Below are 18,969 nucleotides of genomic sequence, written 5' to 3'. Positions count from 1 at the left end.
AGGGCAAGGGAGGGCGCCTGACCCCCCCTAGAAACCAGTGCCATGATCCTCGGGGAGAAAAACAGCGGGCAGGAAGCAAGGTGGCGGCACGGCAAATCCAATTAGAGTCGCTCTCTCTCTTCTAGCTTCAGCTGACAGAGAGGGGGAGTGGGGCGATCGGGGAAGGTATACAGTACAGTCAGCTCACGGCTCTCCTCTCCCTGTCACAGCGCCACTGCCGAGTTCTCTGGTAAATGATATTGTTATTCAAAGTTGCTAGTTGCTTGATAGTTGCATCAGGTTTCTCAAACCTTTGCATGCCTGCGCTTTATGTGATAATGAATAAGCCCCTCCCCTTCATGACATTGTCAAAAAGGGACCGAGCATGGATGACCTTAAAATGATGCCCCCCCCTGAAAAAAGTTCAGCGGAAGCCCATGATCACCTGTATGTAACAATTCTCACACATGCCAGAATGCTTGGACTGGATTATTGCTTATTTCTCACTCCCTTTCCTTAAATTCATTCATTCAGCACAGATGCATTCTTAAAAACATTCTTGATTGCTTAAAAACATTGGTCTGGTGAGGGAAAAGTTTGAACGTTTGCAGTTTTGGCTTTAAATGAGAGTAGGAAAAAGAGAAGAATTAGGTAGCGGAGAATGTGCTACATCTAGAAATGGGGGGCTGGCACAGGGGTGGATGTGTAGTGGGGTTCTACACTGCCTCTTGAAGTGGTCGGTTACCCCTGCGGTAGGCTTGAAGGATTGCGTCAAGTCTCCATATAAGATAAAATAAAGGTATTTAATTAATAATGTTGGATAATTTTTAGGTGGCATACATCTGTTAACTGTTTTTAGATAAGGTGCCAGTTTGTTTATGTATTTATGTATTACATTGGGCCTGGGTATGCACATTAGGCTCTGTTTTGTATTTAAAATATTCTTTGAAACTGAATAAAAGGATTAATAATAGAAATAAAAAAAACATTGGCCTGGAAGTATAAAAATAATTACACTATTTCCTAAATGGACTTATCTACAAATTATACTTGTGTAAGAATTTTCACATCTTTTATGTCCACACAATGGACATAAACATCTCAGCTTTTAGAATGAGTGGAAGTTGCTCTATATTATCCCAGAACGGTGGTATGATTTATCCTCACTTTACACATATGTGGTGTATTGTATTGCATTTCCATTAATTTTGAATGGCACCCTGACATGCTAAAGCAATGTACATTCATGGTAAGGCACTACGGTGCATTGTGATGCACTGCATTGCAAAAAATAAATTTGATTTTAGGACCACTGTGGTGTGTTGGCATCCCATTCAAATGATCAGGCTGCCCTAAAGCAATACACGTTAATGTGTGACGAACCGTACTACATCGGACTGAAGAGGCCCTCAAAGAACACCTCATATAAGTACTACCTACCTTCAGTATGATAACGCAGTGCAGCCTAATACATTTAGGAAAACTGCCATCTTACAGTAATTAAAACTTGCTTTTTATGGCCTCCAATGAACGTGTATGCTCATGTTGTAGCTGAGTCAACAGGGGGGTTGATTTACTAAAGACAACTAAGCTATTTATTTTGCAAGGACGTTTTCCGTTAACTTAGTATTAAAAAAAAAATCACTTTGCAATGAATAAAGAAAATCACATGCTAGGAAAACAAAAAAAAAATGTTTTTGCTAGCATATGATTGGATGATGGAAGTCAGCAAAGCTTCACCTCATTCACTGAGCTAAGGGAAGATTCCCTTGTGAAGTAAGCAGCATATTTGCCTTTAGTAAATCATCAACCCCAAAAACTCAGCTCCCAAGGTGCACTGTAAATCTTTGATACTCTGCTCTTGAATGGACTGTGACATCAGTTATCATGATATAGCAGAAATGGCCAGCATTCAAATAAGCTTATTTATTTAGAAAGGTCCGCAAAACAATTATGTGCAAAGAGCAGTACTATAACCCACTGGATTCAAACTATATTTCACAGTTCTGCAAATTTTAGTAGCCACGTAAACTTGTCTTATTTTTTGTTATGGGTTACCATACCTTTAATGCAAAATACTCTTTTGTTTTTTAGATTAGCAGCATATTTCTGAGAATATCAGGTACTACACAACAATAAAATCCTGTAATCGCTTTGTCCCCATCTACGTTTTGCGGCAAGGCTGTGCCAATGTTAGGCGAGGCAGTCTGGACCAGGTTTTGGAGAAAACAGGCCCAGTAATGACACAGGTGTGTACTGTTTTTTTTTTTAGGAAAGACAGGATTAGAGGTCAGTGCTTCGTCCTCCCAAAGGGGTCAGTGTTTGTATAGGGGGGCAAGAGGTGCACGTCTCCCCCATGCTGTCCTGGGTGGGAAAGACCAAAAAACTGAGAGACAGGGTCTCACCCAGGGGTCAGAGTTACCCCAAACCAGAGGCCCAAGTCTTAGAAAAAAATGGCAAGAGACATGGTCTCACTGGGGGGAGATGTGCCCCAAACCAAAGTCCTGAGTCTGAGAGGAAGAAGGCAAGAGACAGGGACTCACCTGGGGGTTAGAGGTCAGAGTCTAAGAGAAAGTCTATGGGAGACGAAACAGCTGGAATCTGTAAAGGAAAGACACATACCTGTAATAGGTACAGTGTTTGTGTATTATCACTGGGGACGGGTGTTAGATGGTCTGGAAGGCCAGGGCATGAGGCCTGAGCTAAAGGGCTGATAAAGAGAGCTAGGAGGCTGGAATCTTGTTTTGCCATATTGATGGTGAGAACCCCCTGCGTGGGTAGATATGTATTTGTGAACTTTTTGCTTTCTTTAAATAAAAGTGGGCAGGAAAAGCCCTAAAATGGCATGGAGTAAACTCACTGTCTAACCGCATCTACCACGAGTGCTGACAACCCCATACCACAGTTCCCATTGGGACAATATTCAGCTGTCCATTAACCCTTAAATATTTAGTTTATGAAAAAGAATTATAAACACCACTTTAACCAATATTACTACACATTATAATAGGAATAATAATAATAGATATATTCCTAGTAATGTCTTCATAAAAAATAAGTCAATTTTAAAGTATTTAACTGTTTATTAATCTAAATTTTAAATATTCTCATGAATAATTTTGAAACTTGCTCTTGATATCAGCATTGTGGTTCCATTATGGTTGTTACTGCACTGAATTTGTAGTAAATCATTTTTTGGGCTACATGGTTGTTGAGAATATCTTGACTCTCCAACAGAGTTTGAGGTGGGGGAGTACGCTCAGTACGGGAACTGAACAAGAATTTTACACATATGTACATCCTGATGGGGGAGGGTGTAAAGTCACAGACACACAAGGCAAAGCACGCTGGTAAGGTCAGTAATATCACATGTCTGATAGAGACAACCCAAGGTCATTCTCACTGGTGGGTGACCTTCCAACCTTGGGTAACACTTGCTTACAGCTACCCATCTCAAGACTAGAGCTGCCATGAAGCCTTAAAGGGGTTGTAAAGTCTCAAGGTTTTTTATTCTATGCATTAAGGTGAAAAATCTTCTGTGCTGCAGCTGCCCCCCAGAGACCCCCTGTTTTCTTACCTGAACCCGTTTGTTCCAGCGATGAGCACAAGCCCAGCAGCTCCAGGCACTTTCTCTGTCCTCATTGAATAGATTAATAGCAGCAGCAGCCATTGGCTCCCACTGCTGTCAATAAAATCTTGTGACACGAGAGCAGGGGGCGGGGCCAAATCCTGCTGTCTGTGTCAATGGATGATGCAGCGTGACTCTTGAGCGTGCCTGAATGGGTGCCCCCATGGAAAGTGGCTCTCCGTGGGGGCACCTGATGAAGAGGAGGGGCCACCCCAGAAGAGGAGGATCGGTGTTGCTCTGTGCAAAACTCTTGCACAGAGCAGGTAAGTATAGCATGTTTGTTATTTAAAAAAAACAAAAAACAAATCTTTACAATCACTTTAAAGAGACCTCAGAAGATTAAAGGATAAGTTATCCTTTTGGGAAAATATAATAAATGCATATATTTCTAAGGAACCTGGAAAGCATTGCACCCATGATCAATGGATCAGGGGTACAATACCAGACTCCTGCAGACAAGCTCTGTAACTATCAGCCTGTACCTGCATATGGGCTGATTGTTTACCAGCTACAGGGCTTGTGAATGAACCATGAGGCTGGTCCTCAGGGACCTCGAAGTCCTAACAGAACTATAAGCTGTCAGCCATGGCTGATGGTAGTTGTAGTTTGTGCATTCACAGGAAACTGAATGAATGACACGACCGTGTGGGCAGAGCCCTGCACAGGCACATCATTTTCAAATAGTGACAGCAGGCACAGAGAGAGGACCCCCTTTCACTGCTACAGGGAGAAGGGGAAAGGCTGCAGCTACTGGAACATGTTACATGTTCCACCCTAAATACAGGTTCCAAACTGTGAATTTATCCTTTAACTGTCCCAACTGATCCTCTAACATTTTATTAACCACTTCTTGAACCCCAGACATTTTCTAACCCCCAGTCCTTTATTGACTCTTGGATAGTCCCATTGATCCTTAAGGGTCAATATTGAGCACTTTGGCAAACCTTGGTATAATATGAGGGAACGTCTTCTCATTGGTGTCTCGGGCAGCAGAAAAAACCTGACAGATGTTCTAATCTTTTTTTTTTTTCTCTCTATGAGACACTAAAATAACTACACAAATTATTTTAACTGCACACAAAGAAATGACCAAAATTACATACAATTCCTCAGTGGTTAGATTAAAAAATTATGAATGTAGTTGAGCCCTAAATGATTCTAATGCAAAGCGTATACTATCATTTTGTTAAAGCATGTTCAAATCACAACTGAAAATGATGCATCCATCGCATCCTAAAAAGATTTCTTATCAAAGAAATACAAAAACACACTTCTGGCACTATGCAATTACATAATAGCATTATTTGATGTAAGGGACTAGGAAATCTGATTACTCACTGCGGTGCGGTGCAGTGCTATAATTGTGTGTTTATGATAATGTATTAGATCTTTTGAACAGGGCAGTTTCAACATCAAAACATATTTTACAGATTGTGGATTCACCCCAAGGACAAATGAGGTAAATACACAAACTTCGGTTCTTGTTTATATCCTTTCCTTATCTTAATTTTTAGTAACATTATGTGGCTTAAACAATTTCTAGGTCTTACTGTCTGCATTCAAGGGAGTTAAATTCATTTATTGTTTTCTATCACGGAGACCTGTGCTGTTAGCGTGAATAGAAAACCGAATGCTATGTTCACTGTGTTGAGGCTTTTAACAAGGTTAATGTTCTTTTTTTATAACAATTGGTTATGAATATGTTGTTTTAGTATTACTGTCACTCTAATATAAGCTTGTCCGTTTTCTTACTTTTTCTTTCCTATGGATTAAAGAAGTCCACATCCCTTTAACTATATTGTGTTTTTTTTTTTTTTTTTTAAGTTCTTCTGGTGTATTACCATGACATTTCTTTTTAAATGCAATGATCTAGATAAATTATTAAATCAGGCTTATATCGGGAGTGCCTGTGCTGTGAACTGATGAGAAAGAGTGGATGCTATTTAGGTGGACATACAGGGTAGGGAAATGTCGAGGGAGGCATTAGTCTTGCCATACTTCTTATGATATGCAGGGCTGAAGCACAGCAAGAGTCAGTGGATGACAATTTTCAGTGCATTATTGACCCCTGTTCTATTTATCCAGAGAAAATTAAAGTGTGACTTTAATTGAACACCATAGACAGCAACATTCTTGTTCCTGTTTGCTCTAGCCAATTATAAGTGGTCCCCATAATCTTCTGTTTCTTGCCTATCATGTACACTGCCCATTTATTAAAATGATGTGCCATTTTTTTCCAATGGCCATGAGCAGATTAGTCCTTCAAACTTGCAGGCTGTACAAGCCAGCCTCTACTACATGTGTCATGGAGTGTTTTGGAGTAAGGAACTTGAAACTGGTATTGTAATGTTTCACTATTTTCATGAACGCTCCACTAAATATATTAGGAATATCCATGTTTTACAGGTGTCGACACTATGTTAAATGTCAGAAAAGTGCTTCACACAAACTGTTTTTTAAAGGTCAACTCAGTCAGTAGAGGCCAATTGGCCACAAATGTTTTATTGTAAAAATAAGGCAGCTAGTAGGCAATGTTTAAAAAAAATAATGATTATTTATTGTCATTTTGCCCCAGATTAAAGCAAATTTGTATTAGTTATTATTAGTTATGCACTACAACATTTTCCGTTTGCAGAATGGCCCAAAAGGTTTAATTTTGAGCCTGTAATTCGCTGTCAAGTCTTCCCTTATGAGAGAATAATAAATGTCTTTTTTAGACTGGTCTAAAGATTAAGCATACTGTCAATTTTGTTAGTTATTTGCTTTTCTGAAAAGAACTGTGATGGCAGTTGTTGGAGTCATACTGTATGTTAAGCCTTAAAGATATTGGATATGCTGTATAACTTAGGGCTATCGACAACCACAGACAGCTTTATAGAAAAGCTAATCATAACAAAACATTAGGTAAAAAGAAAAGAATGGTTTTGAAAAGTAAATTTTTTTCAAAAGGCATATTATGCCATATTTTGTAGCCAGCTCATTATGAAATGGGTTTCATAGTAATTTTGTCAGGTAAATCATTATTTAACGGCTGGAAATGCAAATGCCCAATAGACTATTGAATTGCATAATGGGGCTGATTTTGTATATGAGGGGGCAATTAATTGCAATGTTTGAAAATAAATTGCCAGTTTCGAGAGAAACTTCAGGCATACAGAACTGCTAATAGCAAAATCCAAGTTAATTGTAAATGTCAAAGCCTATGTTCAGCAATAGTACGCACCAAACTTTTCTAAGTGTTTTACCAGTACAGATAGTGCGTGGATTACCTCCAGTTGTTCTCAAATGGTGCCTTAAATATTTGTAAGAAGAAGTGTATTTACCACATGCCTGGTTTTGACATTACTTCCACAACTTCTCTCTCATTGGCATAATGTAACACACATTGGTGAACAGTTTGTCAAATTACTTTTAACAGGTCATATGATTGGGCTTTCCTATAACTAAAGATTAGACCAGGGGTCTTCAAACTACGGCCCTCCAGTTGTTCAGGAACTACAATTCCCATCATGCCTAGTCATGTCTGTGAATGTCAGTGTGTTACAATGCCTCATGGGAGGTGTAGTTCCACAACAGCTGGAGGGCCGTAGTTTGAGGATCCCTGGATTAGACAATCTACCTAATGCATCCATTTTAATTTTGCCAAACTTGAACCACATTGAAATTTAGACCTAATATGGTCAATGACGTCAGGTCACCCAGGGTGTCCCATACTGTCTTTACATTATCGCAGTGCAGGGAACCTGAGATTATGCAGTGGGAGTGCACTGAACAAAGATTATCAGGTGTCAGGTGGATGCTGACAATGATTAAATCGCTGAACGATGTGATTAAAATGGGGGACAATATTTAATATTTTGTGACAATGAGTAATAAAAGGTTCCCCATAATAACTATATTGAAGGAAGGGGCTAGATACTGTATCTGCTGCCCCCTTATGATAAAGAGGGCTTGCAGATTCTGATAAGTACCATTCCCCCTGAAAACTCTGACATCCCTTTTGGGGGACAGGATGCGGGGTTGAAACCTTTATCTCTTTGACAGGTAGTTAAAGTGCCTTGTAAGGACGAGGGGCTTAGCCCCCCTTTTGATGCAAGCCTGAATAAAGTCTGTTTTAAGTTGTTAGAGGAACCCTACATTGTTTTTTTCCCATTAATTTAATGTTACTTTAAAAGGGCTATGTCTAATAGCATTTACTTCGTAACAGCATTTGAAGCTTTTGAGGGCATCTCCCAAGCATGTTGTTTAATGGATTTGTGTTTTTACCAAATATTGGCTTTGAACCTACCTTAAAAGACCCTCTCCTCACTGAATGACCTTTGACATGTACATAAAAAAAGTGCCCCATGAAAGTGCCCAGTTCATAATGCCCTTTTTGACAGGAGACATTATTGCGTCCCAACCAAATTTGGGTTCAGCAAAATGCAGTGTGAAGTTTAGGTTCAATGAGCCTCAAAGCGCTTTATGTTTTGGTTCTGAGAACTTGAGCTTGAACTTTGGTTTTGGGCATAATTGCTAATTCTCATTCATTGATAATAAGAAAAGCAAGGGAAAATAACACATCAAATATAGTAACAGTTATAGTGACATAAAAGAAATAAGCTTTGAAATTAAATTAACGTTTACTGTAAACCAAAAAAGCTCTTGATGCTGGTCAACAATGGTTCTACTTAGACACATTTGAATACCAAAGAGAATTTTGATATCCATAGCAGATCTGTTGCGCCTACTACGCAGACTTATTCCATTTATCCCCAAAGAAGACGTAGCAGTCGTGGTGGGAACAATCGTGAATTCCAGACTGGACTATGCAAATGCCCTTTACCTCGGACTCCCAAAGTACCAAATCTCTCGTCTGCAAGTCGTACAAAATACGGCCGCCAGACTTGTGACTGGGAAAAAAAAATGGGAATCAATCTCACCTTCGTTGAGAACCCTTCACTGGCTGCCAGTAAAAGACAGAATTGCATTTAAAGCACTCTGCCTGACACATAAGTGCATCCATGGGAAGGCTCCGCAATATCTTTGCGACAAGATAGAACCTCACAATTCGAATCGCGTTCTGCGATCCACCGACCAAAATCTGGTCAGGGTACCAAAAACCAAATACAAGTCCAAAGGAGAAAGAAGGTTTGCTTTTCAGGGTCCTAGACTATGGAACGCTTTACCAACCAGCATTCGGTTGGAGGAAAACCACCTGACTTTCAGAAGACGAATCAAAACTCTGCTCTTTTGATGTCATGAGACACGAACAACTAGCGCCCAGAAGCGATTCAGTTCGCATGCGCCGCGCTTTATAAGTTTTTCATTCATTCATTCATTCATTCACATAGAGGAAGTGGATGGTGAGGTTACTGCTCAAGAAGAGCAGTAACCTCACCATCCACTTCCTCTATTATTATCCTCACCATCCACTTCCTCTAAATTATCAATAGTATGGCCAGGGCTTTTTTTCAGGGGGAACTTGGTGGAACTGAGTTCCACTACCTCTGGCTCAGATCCTTTGGTGCCTGCTTACCACAACCACTTGTAAACACAGAAGTCTGGTTTCTGTGTTTACAAGTGACAGCTCTGCACTCTGTATGTAATACAATCCTGGTATTTAATGCCCCTTTAAGACCCTCCTACTGTTTTTTTGAAATTTGACTGACCACATCCACTATTTGATGTGATTTGGAGGGTGTGTGTAAGGGGAGGGGTTTTGTGGGACTGTGGTTAAGTTCCAGCACCTATTGTTTGAGAAAAAAAGCCCTGAGTATGGCACTTGGGTTTATGCAAATCTTTGACACCATTTGTCCCTTTGGACATACATCCACTTCCTGTAAATATATATTCCAAAGTCTCCCCTCCCCCCACCCTTCCTTTGCAACTTTTACAGTCTCCACTGTTCTATAGGGAGGCTCACCATAAGATTTTAGAGTGTGGTTGTGGGAATCGGTGCCCATTCAGCCTTACACTAACTAAAGTTGAACAAGAAGATCTGGTTTGCAATCAGTGTTTCTGATTCATCCCAAAATTGTTTAAGAAAGGTTGAGGTGAGAGCTCTGTGCAGGAAATGTGTTCCACACCAAACTCATCAATCCATATCTTTATGAACCTGGCTTTGGGCATGGCATAGTCACACTGAAAGAGAAAATTACTTTACCCAAAGAGCCCTTTCACACTGGTGCATTTTTGCTGCGTTTTTGCGGTAAAAAGAGCGCTCATAAAACGCTCCAAAAATGCCCCCTCCATTGAAACGAATTGAAAATGCTGTTAAAACGCAGTAAAATCGATGTAAAAACGTGGTAAAATCGCGGTAAAAATGCGTTTCCAGTGTGAAAGGGCTCAAACTGTTGTGACAAGATTGGAAGCACAACATTGTCAAATATTTCTTAATATACTCTAGCATTAACTGAACACTAAAAACACTTGAAAATAAAAATTTGCAGGTGTGTCCACATACATTGGCCCATATAATGTTTGTAAGATTGTCAGGTTTCCATAAACTTTTGACTGCATGGTGCAATTAAAATGCAATGGAGGCATTATTTTTTTGGAGGCATTAATTAGCCATTCATCTTGAACTTGGACGACTGTCAGTTTAAATTCTGTAACAGGTAGTAAAATTAATAAACCAATAAAGAAGTAAAATTAATAAACCAATAAAGAAGACTAATGCACCTTGCTATGTTTGATGAAATCATCATAACATGATTGACGGCATGTGAGACTATGGCCTAGGTATTGTATAATTTTTGACCAACCAGTAGTGGTTGTCAAGTTTTTTTAATTCCATGGCTGTGCTCTTAAAAAAATTCTACATCCCAATTTTCACATCCATAATCTTTCCAATTGGACTTTCTCAAAATTTAAGGCATAAGAAGAATCCTGAATGTGGGACCTCAGAGCTAGTGTACATGGGCCTTAAATAAAAAAAAATGGAGATACATGGCTTGATTTTGACATCAGTTTGAGTTTAGGTCAAGGTCAGTTTAAAATCAGTTTTGTATGTGTTTGAGTTGTACTCACATTGTGTCTTGTATGGCGAATTATACGTAAACCAATATGATGCATGGTGAAAGCATGGTAAATTAAAACACTGTATTCCACATCTATTAATAATATTTCACTGATGTCAGAACCAAAACTCAAATGCACACTATGCCCTGCATTTCTAGCAGTCTATATTGCCATCCTCAGAAAAATGTATAAAGCCAAGCTCTGACATTTAAAAAAAATCACATAGCATAGAAGCCTTAGGCATACAGATTCCAACCTCATGCATCCCAACTACATAACTGTAGCCTTTGGTGTCTGTAAAAAGGATGAAGAACTATTGATTGGGCTTTAAGGGCACACAGTACAATTTGGTATAGAAAACTAGAAATTTATTGAATATGAAATATCATAAAATCAAACAGACGTAAAAACAAATTTAGGTCAGTGATTAATACTACAAGGGTAGTGACAACGATATACAATCTTATTATATACAAGCTTATCTGACAAGCACAGTTACAAGTATAATGTAGAGTTGTGTATCCCATGTGGTATTTCCGGAGGTTTAATGGAGGCCTTGCTCTACATGTTACGCGCGTTAGCGCTTCCTCAGGAGCATAAGATATTGCATAAAGTAAGTCGCATTGGGGGTAGACAAGCGACAGTGGTGTCCTAACCCCACAGTGGCTGAGCGGACAGAGTCTGTCAAACCAGCCTAACGTGGGGATAATATCAAAAAACACATAAAGAAATGTAAAAGAGGGTGATCAAACAGTCAGGTGCTGGTAAGCACTTAAATTCGGATATGGGGATCTGCACGTGCGGTATTTGAGTGCTCAATGTGCTAGGCTAAATAGGGTAGATGAAAACATCCAATAAGGCAGTCTTTGGAACCTAGGTATAAGTGCCAGAGGATATTATATGATGCTGCCAGAACAGAATCCTGTAGCCTAGACCGCACCTAAATCCACGCGTGTCCCCAGTAATACGATGACGCTGATAGCACTCAAATACCGCACGTGCAGATCCCCATATCCGAATTTAAGTGCTTACCAGCACCTGACTGTTTGATCACCCTCTTTTACATTTCTTTATGTGTTTTTTGATATTATCCCCACGTTAGGCTGGTTTGACAGACTCTGTCCGCTCAGCCACTGTGGGGTTAGGACACCACTGTCGCTTGTCTACCCCCAATGCGACTTACTTTATGCAATATCTTATGCTCCTGAGGAAGCGCTAACGCGCGTAACATGTAGAGCAAGGCCTCCATTAAACCTCCGGAAATACCACATGGGATACACAACTCTACATTATACTTGTAACTGTGCTTGTCAGATAAGCTTGTATATAATAAGATTGTATATCGTTGTCACTACCCTTGTAGTATTAATCACTGACCTAAATTTGTTTTTACGTCTGTTTGATTTTATGATATTTCATATTCAATAAATTTCTAGTTTTCTATACCAAATTGTACTGTGTGCCCTTAAAGCCCAATCAATAGTTCTTCATCCAAATTCTCGATATATCGGGGCGTTGGCACATTTTATACAAGTGCATTCGCGCTATCACCACGCGACATATGCACACTAAAATAGGCTTTTTCCTTGGTGTCTGTAAAAGCTTTTAAGGCAATCTAAACCAAAAAAATAACCATAACTAATCCTATAATACACAAAAAATCATGGATTTAATCTTTCTTTCTGGCAATATTGTGTGCCATAAAACCCGGTTCACACAGGGGCGACCTGTCAGGCGACATAGCCACCTGACAAGTCGCATTCCATTCTGTACAATGAAACTGTTCTAATAGGAGTGACTCAAGTCACTCCGACTTAGAAAAAGGTTCTTGTACTACTTTGGGGTGACTTCAGAGTGGCTTGCATTGACTTCTATAAAGAAGTTGTTTTGTTAGTCGCGCTTTACGGGGTGGTTTCAGAGTCGGCCAACTTTGATGCCGCCCCTGTGTGAACCGGCACTTAAAGATCCCTTGCTTACTTACTTCAGATTACATAAGAACATACAAACAAGAACGTGCTTAGTACATTCTTGTAACTACTGTATGGTAACTATAAGCTTTACTTTTTTTATTCAGTCATAATAGACTACCATGTGTGCAGATATAAGTGGTCTGTGACCTTTCTTCATCTGTACTGCACTGTGCAAATGATAGGAAACAGGGATTTCTTCACTATTATAACCCGTAGTTCCTCAGAATGAAGTGCATAACACCTGACTGTTCAACTTCTCCAAAAACTACCAACATGGCTCAGGCACTCTTTACATAATCAATAAACCTAGACAACACCAGTCCTCACAAAGAAAAGCTTTTACTAACTGCATAGGTGTGCAAAGCCTATTGCATTAGTGCAAGTTTAAATACACATGGGTGCATGTGGGTGTGTTTGTGTATATATATATATACAGGGCTTTTTTTCTCAAATAATAGGTGCTGGAACTTAACCATGACCCCACAAAACCCCACCCCCTACTACACACACCCTCCATTCCACCAAGTTCCCCCTGAAAAAAAGCCCTGTATATATATATATATATATATATATATTCACACACACTTTTATATATATATATATATATATATATATATATATATATATATATATATATATATATATAAATATATTTACATATATACACAAACATTTTTTTAAATAGACACTTATCAATGTGAACAAACACTTTTGTTTTTCTTAACTTAACAAAAATGCGGTGAGAACAGCCAGTCAGTGAGGAGCAGTGTGCAGTGTGGATAGCCAGTCAGTGGGCAGTATGTAGTGGGAGAACTGGGAGAAGTTCTCCATTTCTTTATGTGTCGTGTAAGGCTTGAAAAAGCACAGAAGGAGCATAGAGGAAATTCCTGCAGTGATTAAGGAAGACCTCCCCCTTCAGCCACTTACCACATTACTGGAAGTAGAAGACTCCAACGCTGCCATCTCTGCTCTGCCTCCTATCTGGTTTCAGCTGCTCGAACAGCCAGAGCAGCCATATGCAAGGCTAGGTTCACACCTATGTGTGTTGCTGCGGGTGCGGGTACTGCATCGGTTCCCTCACCTCCCACGCATCTCAGCACTCAACGTGTCTGCTGGTGTGGGAACTGCAGGGAAATTTCATGGTCTTTTTGATTTCCTTGCGGCTGCATTTTTGAAAAGGTTTATGCACTTTTTTTGCAGAAATGCCGGCACAGCAGCCCATTCATTTAAAGTGTGAACATAGGGTGAGTGTATAGAAGGGAGAGTTCGGCAACACCCCCACCCAGTTTACCACCTCCTCAGCCTGGGGAGATACTGCACATCTTAGCGTCCCTACTGGCTGCAAGTCTCAGCATGCTAAGTGCGAGGCACTACAGGAACATGGCAGCCGGGGTAGAAAGTCAAAGACAGACCTTCCTGACCTGGTGACAGAGATGGTCGCAGAGATGAGGGTAAACCAAAGCACCCCCCCTGGATTAGGGTGTGCCCAAGCACACCCACTACACCCATTGCACACACCTATGACTAACTGCCTTCTATAGATAGACAGAATCTATTATTCTATATAGTGTAATAGAAGGCAATGGCACTCAGTGTGAATAAGTGGAGGGTGGTGGGGGCGGCATGGTAGGTAAAAAACACTCACTTGTATGCCCCATTCAACCTGTTTAAACAAGTGCACTAAACACTGTCTAGTTCTAGTAGCCTTACATTTGTATATGACCCCTAGGCATCTATAAGAAATATGTGATTTCCCAACTAATTACATTCTATCCATCGCTTTTGTAATACGAGCAACTTTGTAAGGTCTAAGTGAAGAAACTAAAGCTTAAATTGAGACACATTGCTTATTTACTTGTTCTGGTAGTTTGCATTGCCATAAATATATTACAAAATTGTTATTCACATGCACACAATAAATTACCTTTCCATGGTTAATGTCCAAGTCACTAACCTTCACTTTGATTTAATTTTGGGTACCTTTTTTATAATATAAATGCGTGCACTGACAAACTTCCACCTAGTTTGTAGTACAGTTAGGGTAATTTTTAGCAATAGGTTTGTTAGTAAGCTCGTCCCCTAGTAAGGTTTGTCACTATTTACATATATTCTACCTTGTGAGTGAAAAAGAAAACTTTGAGAACACTGTCAGTCATTTGCACCTAAGGGTAAAGGATGGGCTTAAGGTGTGTGCCTACAAGCTCTGCCTATGTAAATCAGGCCCCGAGTACAGTAAACAAAATACTTTTATGTATTTTAAAAAAGTAAACACATTTTTCAATTCATTTTTTTTATGTAATGAATCTGAAGGTTTAAAGGTTAACTACTCTGGCAGTGATCGTAGAACACAGAATTTAGATAAAAAAAACAAAATCACAGAAACGAAACAGTGAGGTTAAGCATATCACACTCCTCTCACAAACATGTATCGTCATAATATCACCACTGCTTTTAAAGCATGCGTTTACTTAGGCAACTGTATTGACAACACATGGTAAAAAAATAAATATATTACATTAAGCCATGAAATTACATTCATCCTGAGCTTGCTTGACTGTGCTAGAATGCCCATTAAAGACAGTTTATTTGGATATATACATATGTAAGATAAAACTTTATGCTGTTAACAATACAAAAGGCATTTTTTCATTTTCTTTTTTTGTTTTTGTTTTGGAAAAAATTGAATAGTTGTGTGGCACTGGAAGCTAATACAGAACAGGCAGGCCATTAATCATGCTGCAATTATGTTGTCATGTTTGCTCTTCTGACATGAAAGACTGAAGTGTTGTTGGCAGGACAGGATTCAGACCTGAGATCTCCTGTTGTGGAATACACTAAACAGGACAATAGAGGCTTTTTAACAGAGAGCAAACACAGGAGATATCAAGTACATTATATATGTGCTTCAATGCTAAAGTCCTTCTGTGCTGTGCAAATTTCTTAACATACTCCAAGAATCAAGGTAGATATACCGCTTTGTGAAATTGAGATACGTTCATAAAAACCCTTGGAAAAGAGGCTTAAATATTTGTACAATTTAAAATGCACGTGAATCACATTATATTGCAGACTCGACCATTATGTATTGAAAATTATACTAAATATAGTTTTTGGACAGGAAAAGTAAAGTGATTGCTTGGCATGTGGCAGTGGTGGGTTTTTCACTTAATGATTCACACGGTGAGGTCACTGTATGGTGATAGAAAATATTGTGGGTAGGCAACGCTTACATTTTTTTCCCTTTTCAATTAGTACAAAATAGTTTTAGAACTTATGTTTGCTTTCAAAACTACGAAAGGCTGCCGTTCTTGAAAGTCGACGCATAGATAAAGAGTCTCCTCTGCTTTCAGGTCTGGATGACTTACTCCTTTGGAATGGATTTCTAAGGCTTGAAGAAGTACGCGGTGCGTCTAGTTTATCACTTATTGAACAGCTCTTCTTTGTGTGCCCATACGCTGTACTGGGTTCCTCTGCAGAGTAACTGTTTGCCCTTTCAATCTTTGGAAAAGATAAATTATTGAAAATCGTTCTTGATGATGAACTTTCTTGGGAAGGTGTGCATTTGTTTTTCCCATCTGCATCAGGATCCTCATTCTCTGAGCTGGGATGACTAAGCTCAGCCTCTCTCTCCGGATGGCAGCAGCTAAGGTCTTCCACCTTTTCTCGAACACATCCTGGAGATGTGGACCTTTCAGCAGTTGCTTGGGGTGTATTGCCAACACACCTGGTATCTATACAGTCTGTGATACTTGTATATTCTGCAGTCTTTACTGGTACACCAAGATTGTTATAATAACTTCTAGAGGGTGAAAATATAAAACTCTGAGATTTTACTATAGGCGTTTCTTCTAGGATAAAAGGAGATGTAGCTAGAAAACGACTGCTTTTAGAGCGTTCTATTGTATGATACATTGGAGGGTCTGTTTCCCAGGGATTTTGGCCACGTGGCAAGCTTGTGGTTTCTGAAATGTTTCCAAGGGTGTCCGTTGTTGTACCTTCCTCATAGCTAGGATTTCTGCTGCATCTTCTCTCCCCACAATGACCAGAAGAACTACAGCCCCGACTAATGAAAGCTGAATCTGCAAAGTGATCACTGCAACCTACATTCATTGAACTTTCTCCACAGTCTATGCCAAACTGTGCCTCATCCATTGTTGAAACATATATGTCTATGCAAGAAGAAGGCCTCCTTGACTCTGGAGCTACGGACAAAGAGTTTAATGGGGACGGCGGAGGTTTTATATCCTTAGATATAGAGTGGGAGCTTATAGCACGGTGTAGGCTTAAAGTTCTTTCCTTAAAGAAACCATCAAATTTTTCTAACCCAGTTTTGTCCTTTATATTTGTCGAATAAAAAGACTGACTCCTCATTCGAGGTACAAGGGTGGGTGATGTAGGGGACAATGGTTCTTCACCAACAGGGTCTATAATTTCATGCATTTTATAGGCATTCCCTTCTTGACTATTAAAGCTGCTCTGTCTAACCATATAAGCAGCATCAGTACAATCTGAGGAAGTTCTAGACCTTGGTTTATTGTTCTCTACTCTTTCTACTCCTGTAAATTTTTCTAGTGCAGTAGTCATTCTTCCCAGCAGCTCCTCAAGCTGAGCAAGTCTTATATCTACTGTTTGGAGAGATGCCTTCATAAAATGTTCCCTTTCATTGACCTCTTCGAGGCGCATAGCCATATTTTCCACTCTGAAAAAGAAAATATATGTATAACTCTTTTTTTGTTGTATAAAACACTATTTCCTTTTTCCTTTTTTTTAATGCATATTCTGCTTTTATGCTTTCATACATGAACTAGCTTTCTAGATATTTACATATGTGGATTTGGATTTAGATAGTCTAGTATTTAGTATTAACATCTAACTGTAACTGGGTTAGGGCAGGTCTTATGTCAGCCATAAGACAGAGAGTATAAGGATAATGCAGTATTCACAAAGAACCAATGATGAGTTTTCTGCACTCGCTACCTGCGGTCAGATGATAAAAATTTTCAAAAAAAAAACATAGTCTATGAAAAAAGATATAGTCAGCGCCTGAAAAATCATAAGATGAGCAGTTTCATCAGACAGCCAAAGATTAGACCAAGAGCCAATTAGACATACTTTAATGCAAACAGAGGTAAATTCAGATAGGCGAGTAATGACAGGTTGCGTCCATAATGAGAAAGGGGTCAGGAAGTTCACATAAAAAATGCCTAAACTTGCTGTGCATATAAATTTTGCACCCTAAGGCCCCTTTGACATGGGGAAAAAACGGCTCAGCGGACTTCACCAGATCAGCGGGAGATTGCTCCATTGATCTACACTGAGCCGGCAAATGACAGGTCCGTCTCTGCTCACTGAGCAGGGTGGGACCTGTTAGAGCCCCACTGATTTCTACGGGGAGATCGGATGAAAATAAACAGCATGTCCATTTTCATCAGCTATCATCCGATCCATGAGACGGATGGTGAACGTATTGCCATATGTCTGTCCTGAGCGGATCAGATGGCAGACGGATGTCAGCAGACACATCTCTGCTGACAAATGCCTGCCCATAGGAGTCAATGGGTGGCCGCTCGGATCTGCCTGAAAAATGTACATGCGGATCCAAGCAGGCTTATCGTGTGAAAGGGGCCTAAGACCAGCTCAAAGTTCTAGTACAGACATGCTAGCAATAGAGATAAAAATACCAACAACTGAGATGTGGTTTTAACCCTTTGCAGACAGCCTGAGACAGATTAATTTCAACAACCTGAAGAAGGTCAATGAAAGTCTCTGATTTATGTAGTTTGATATAGCACATCTACTCATAGTTACTCATTCCTGCTATAAGGTATATACCAGAAAGAAATGTCGAATCATACATCATAAATCTATCTATTAAACTGGCCAAAACAAAATCATTTAAAACAGCTAGACATTTATAAAGTGAAAGAAAAAAAATATATTAGTAATATTTTTCCTCCCAGTAGGTTACTACTCTAATCTTCACCCAATTGGAAGGCTATGGCCATTAGACATGTGCAATTTGTTTTGTTACAAATCAAAATTCAAATAAAATGGATGTATTTCCAAATAACAGTAGCAATGAATTTCAACAAATCCGAAAAAAAATTATAATGAAATTAATTATCCAAATTCTAATATAATTTCGAATGGAAACATTGAAATAAATACTGTATAAACAAGGTATACAAGTTAAATAAGATGATGATTCCTACTTAGGTTGCTTTACAGAGTAGACTAGAATAGAATATAAAAGAATAGAATTAAACAGAATAGAATAATATAGAATGGAAAATAAAATAATATAATATGATAGAGTGGCAAAGAATAGAATAGAAAGGAATAGAATAGCATATAATAAAACTGAATAGAATAGAAAATAAAAAGAATGGA

The 18,969-nt window shown here is 39.2% G+C and overlaps 1 protein-coding gene across 2 annotated transcripts in view; it reads right to left on the bottom strand.

The window, feature by feature from the left end:
* Positions 1-13,271: 13,271 nt before the first annotated feature.
* TRPM3 (transient receptor potential cation channel subfamily M member 3) overlaps positions 13,272-18,969 on the bottom strand; it is a 247,270-nt gene continuing 241,572 nt past the window's right edge. For both annotated transcript variants that reach the window (XM_040356686.1, XM_040356694.1), the window contains one exon: positions 13,272-17,278. In XM_040356686.1, coding sequence (XP_040212620.1) covers positions 15,844-17,278 — 1,435 coding nt within the window. In that variant the 3' untranslated portion in view covers positions 13,272-15,843. The remainder of the gene's footprint in view (positions 17,279-18,969) is intronic.

This window comes from Rana temporaria, chromosome 1 (genome assembly GCF_905171775.1).
Source record: "Rana temporaria chromosome 1, aRanTem1.1, whole genome shotgun sequence".
NCBI lineage: Eukaryota > Metazoa > Chordata > Amphibia > Anura > Ranidae > Rana > Rana temporaria.
Note: the sequence above shows the minus strand (reverse complement) of the source record. Positions and strands in the feature narration are given on the sequence as shown.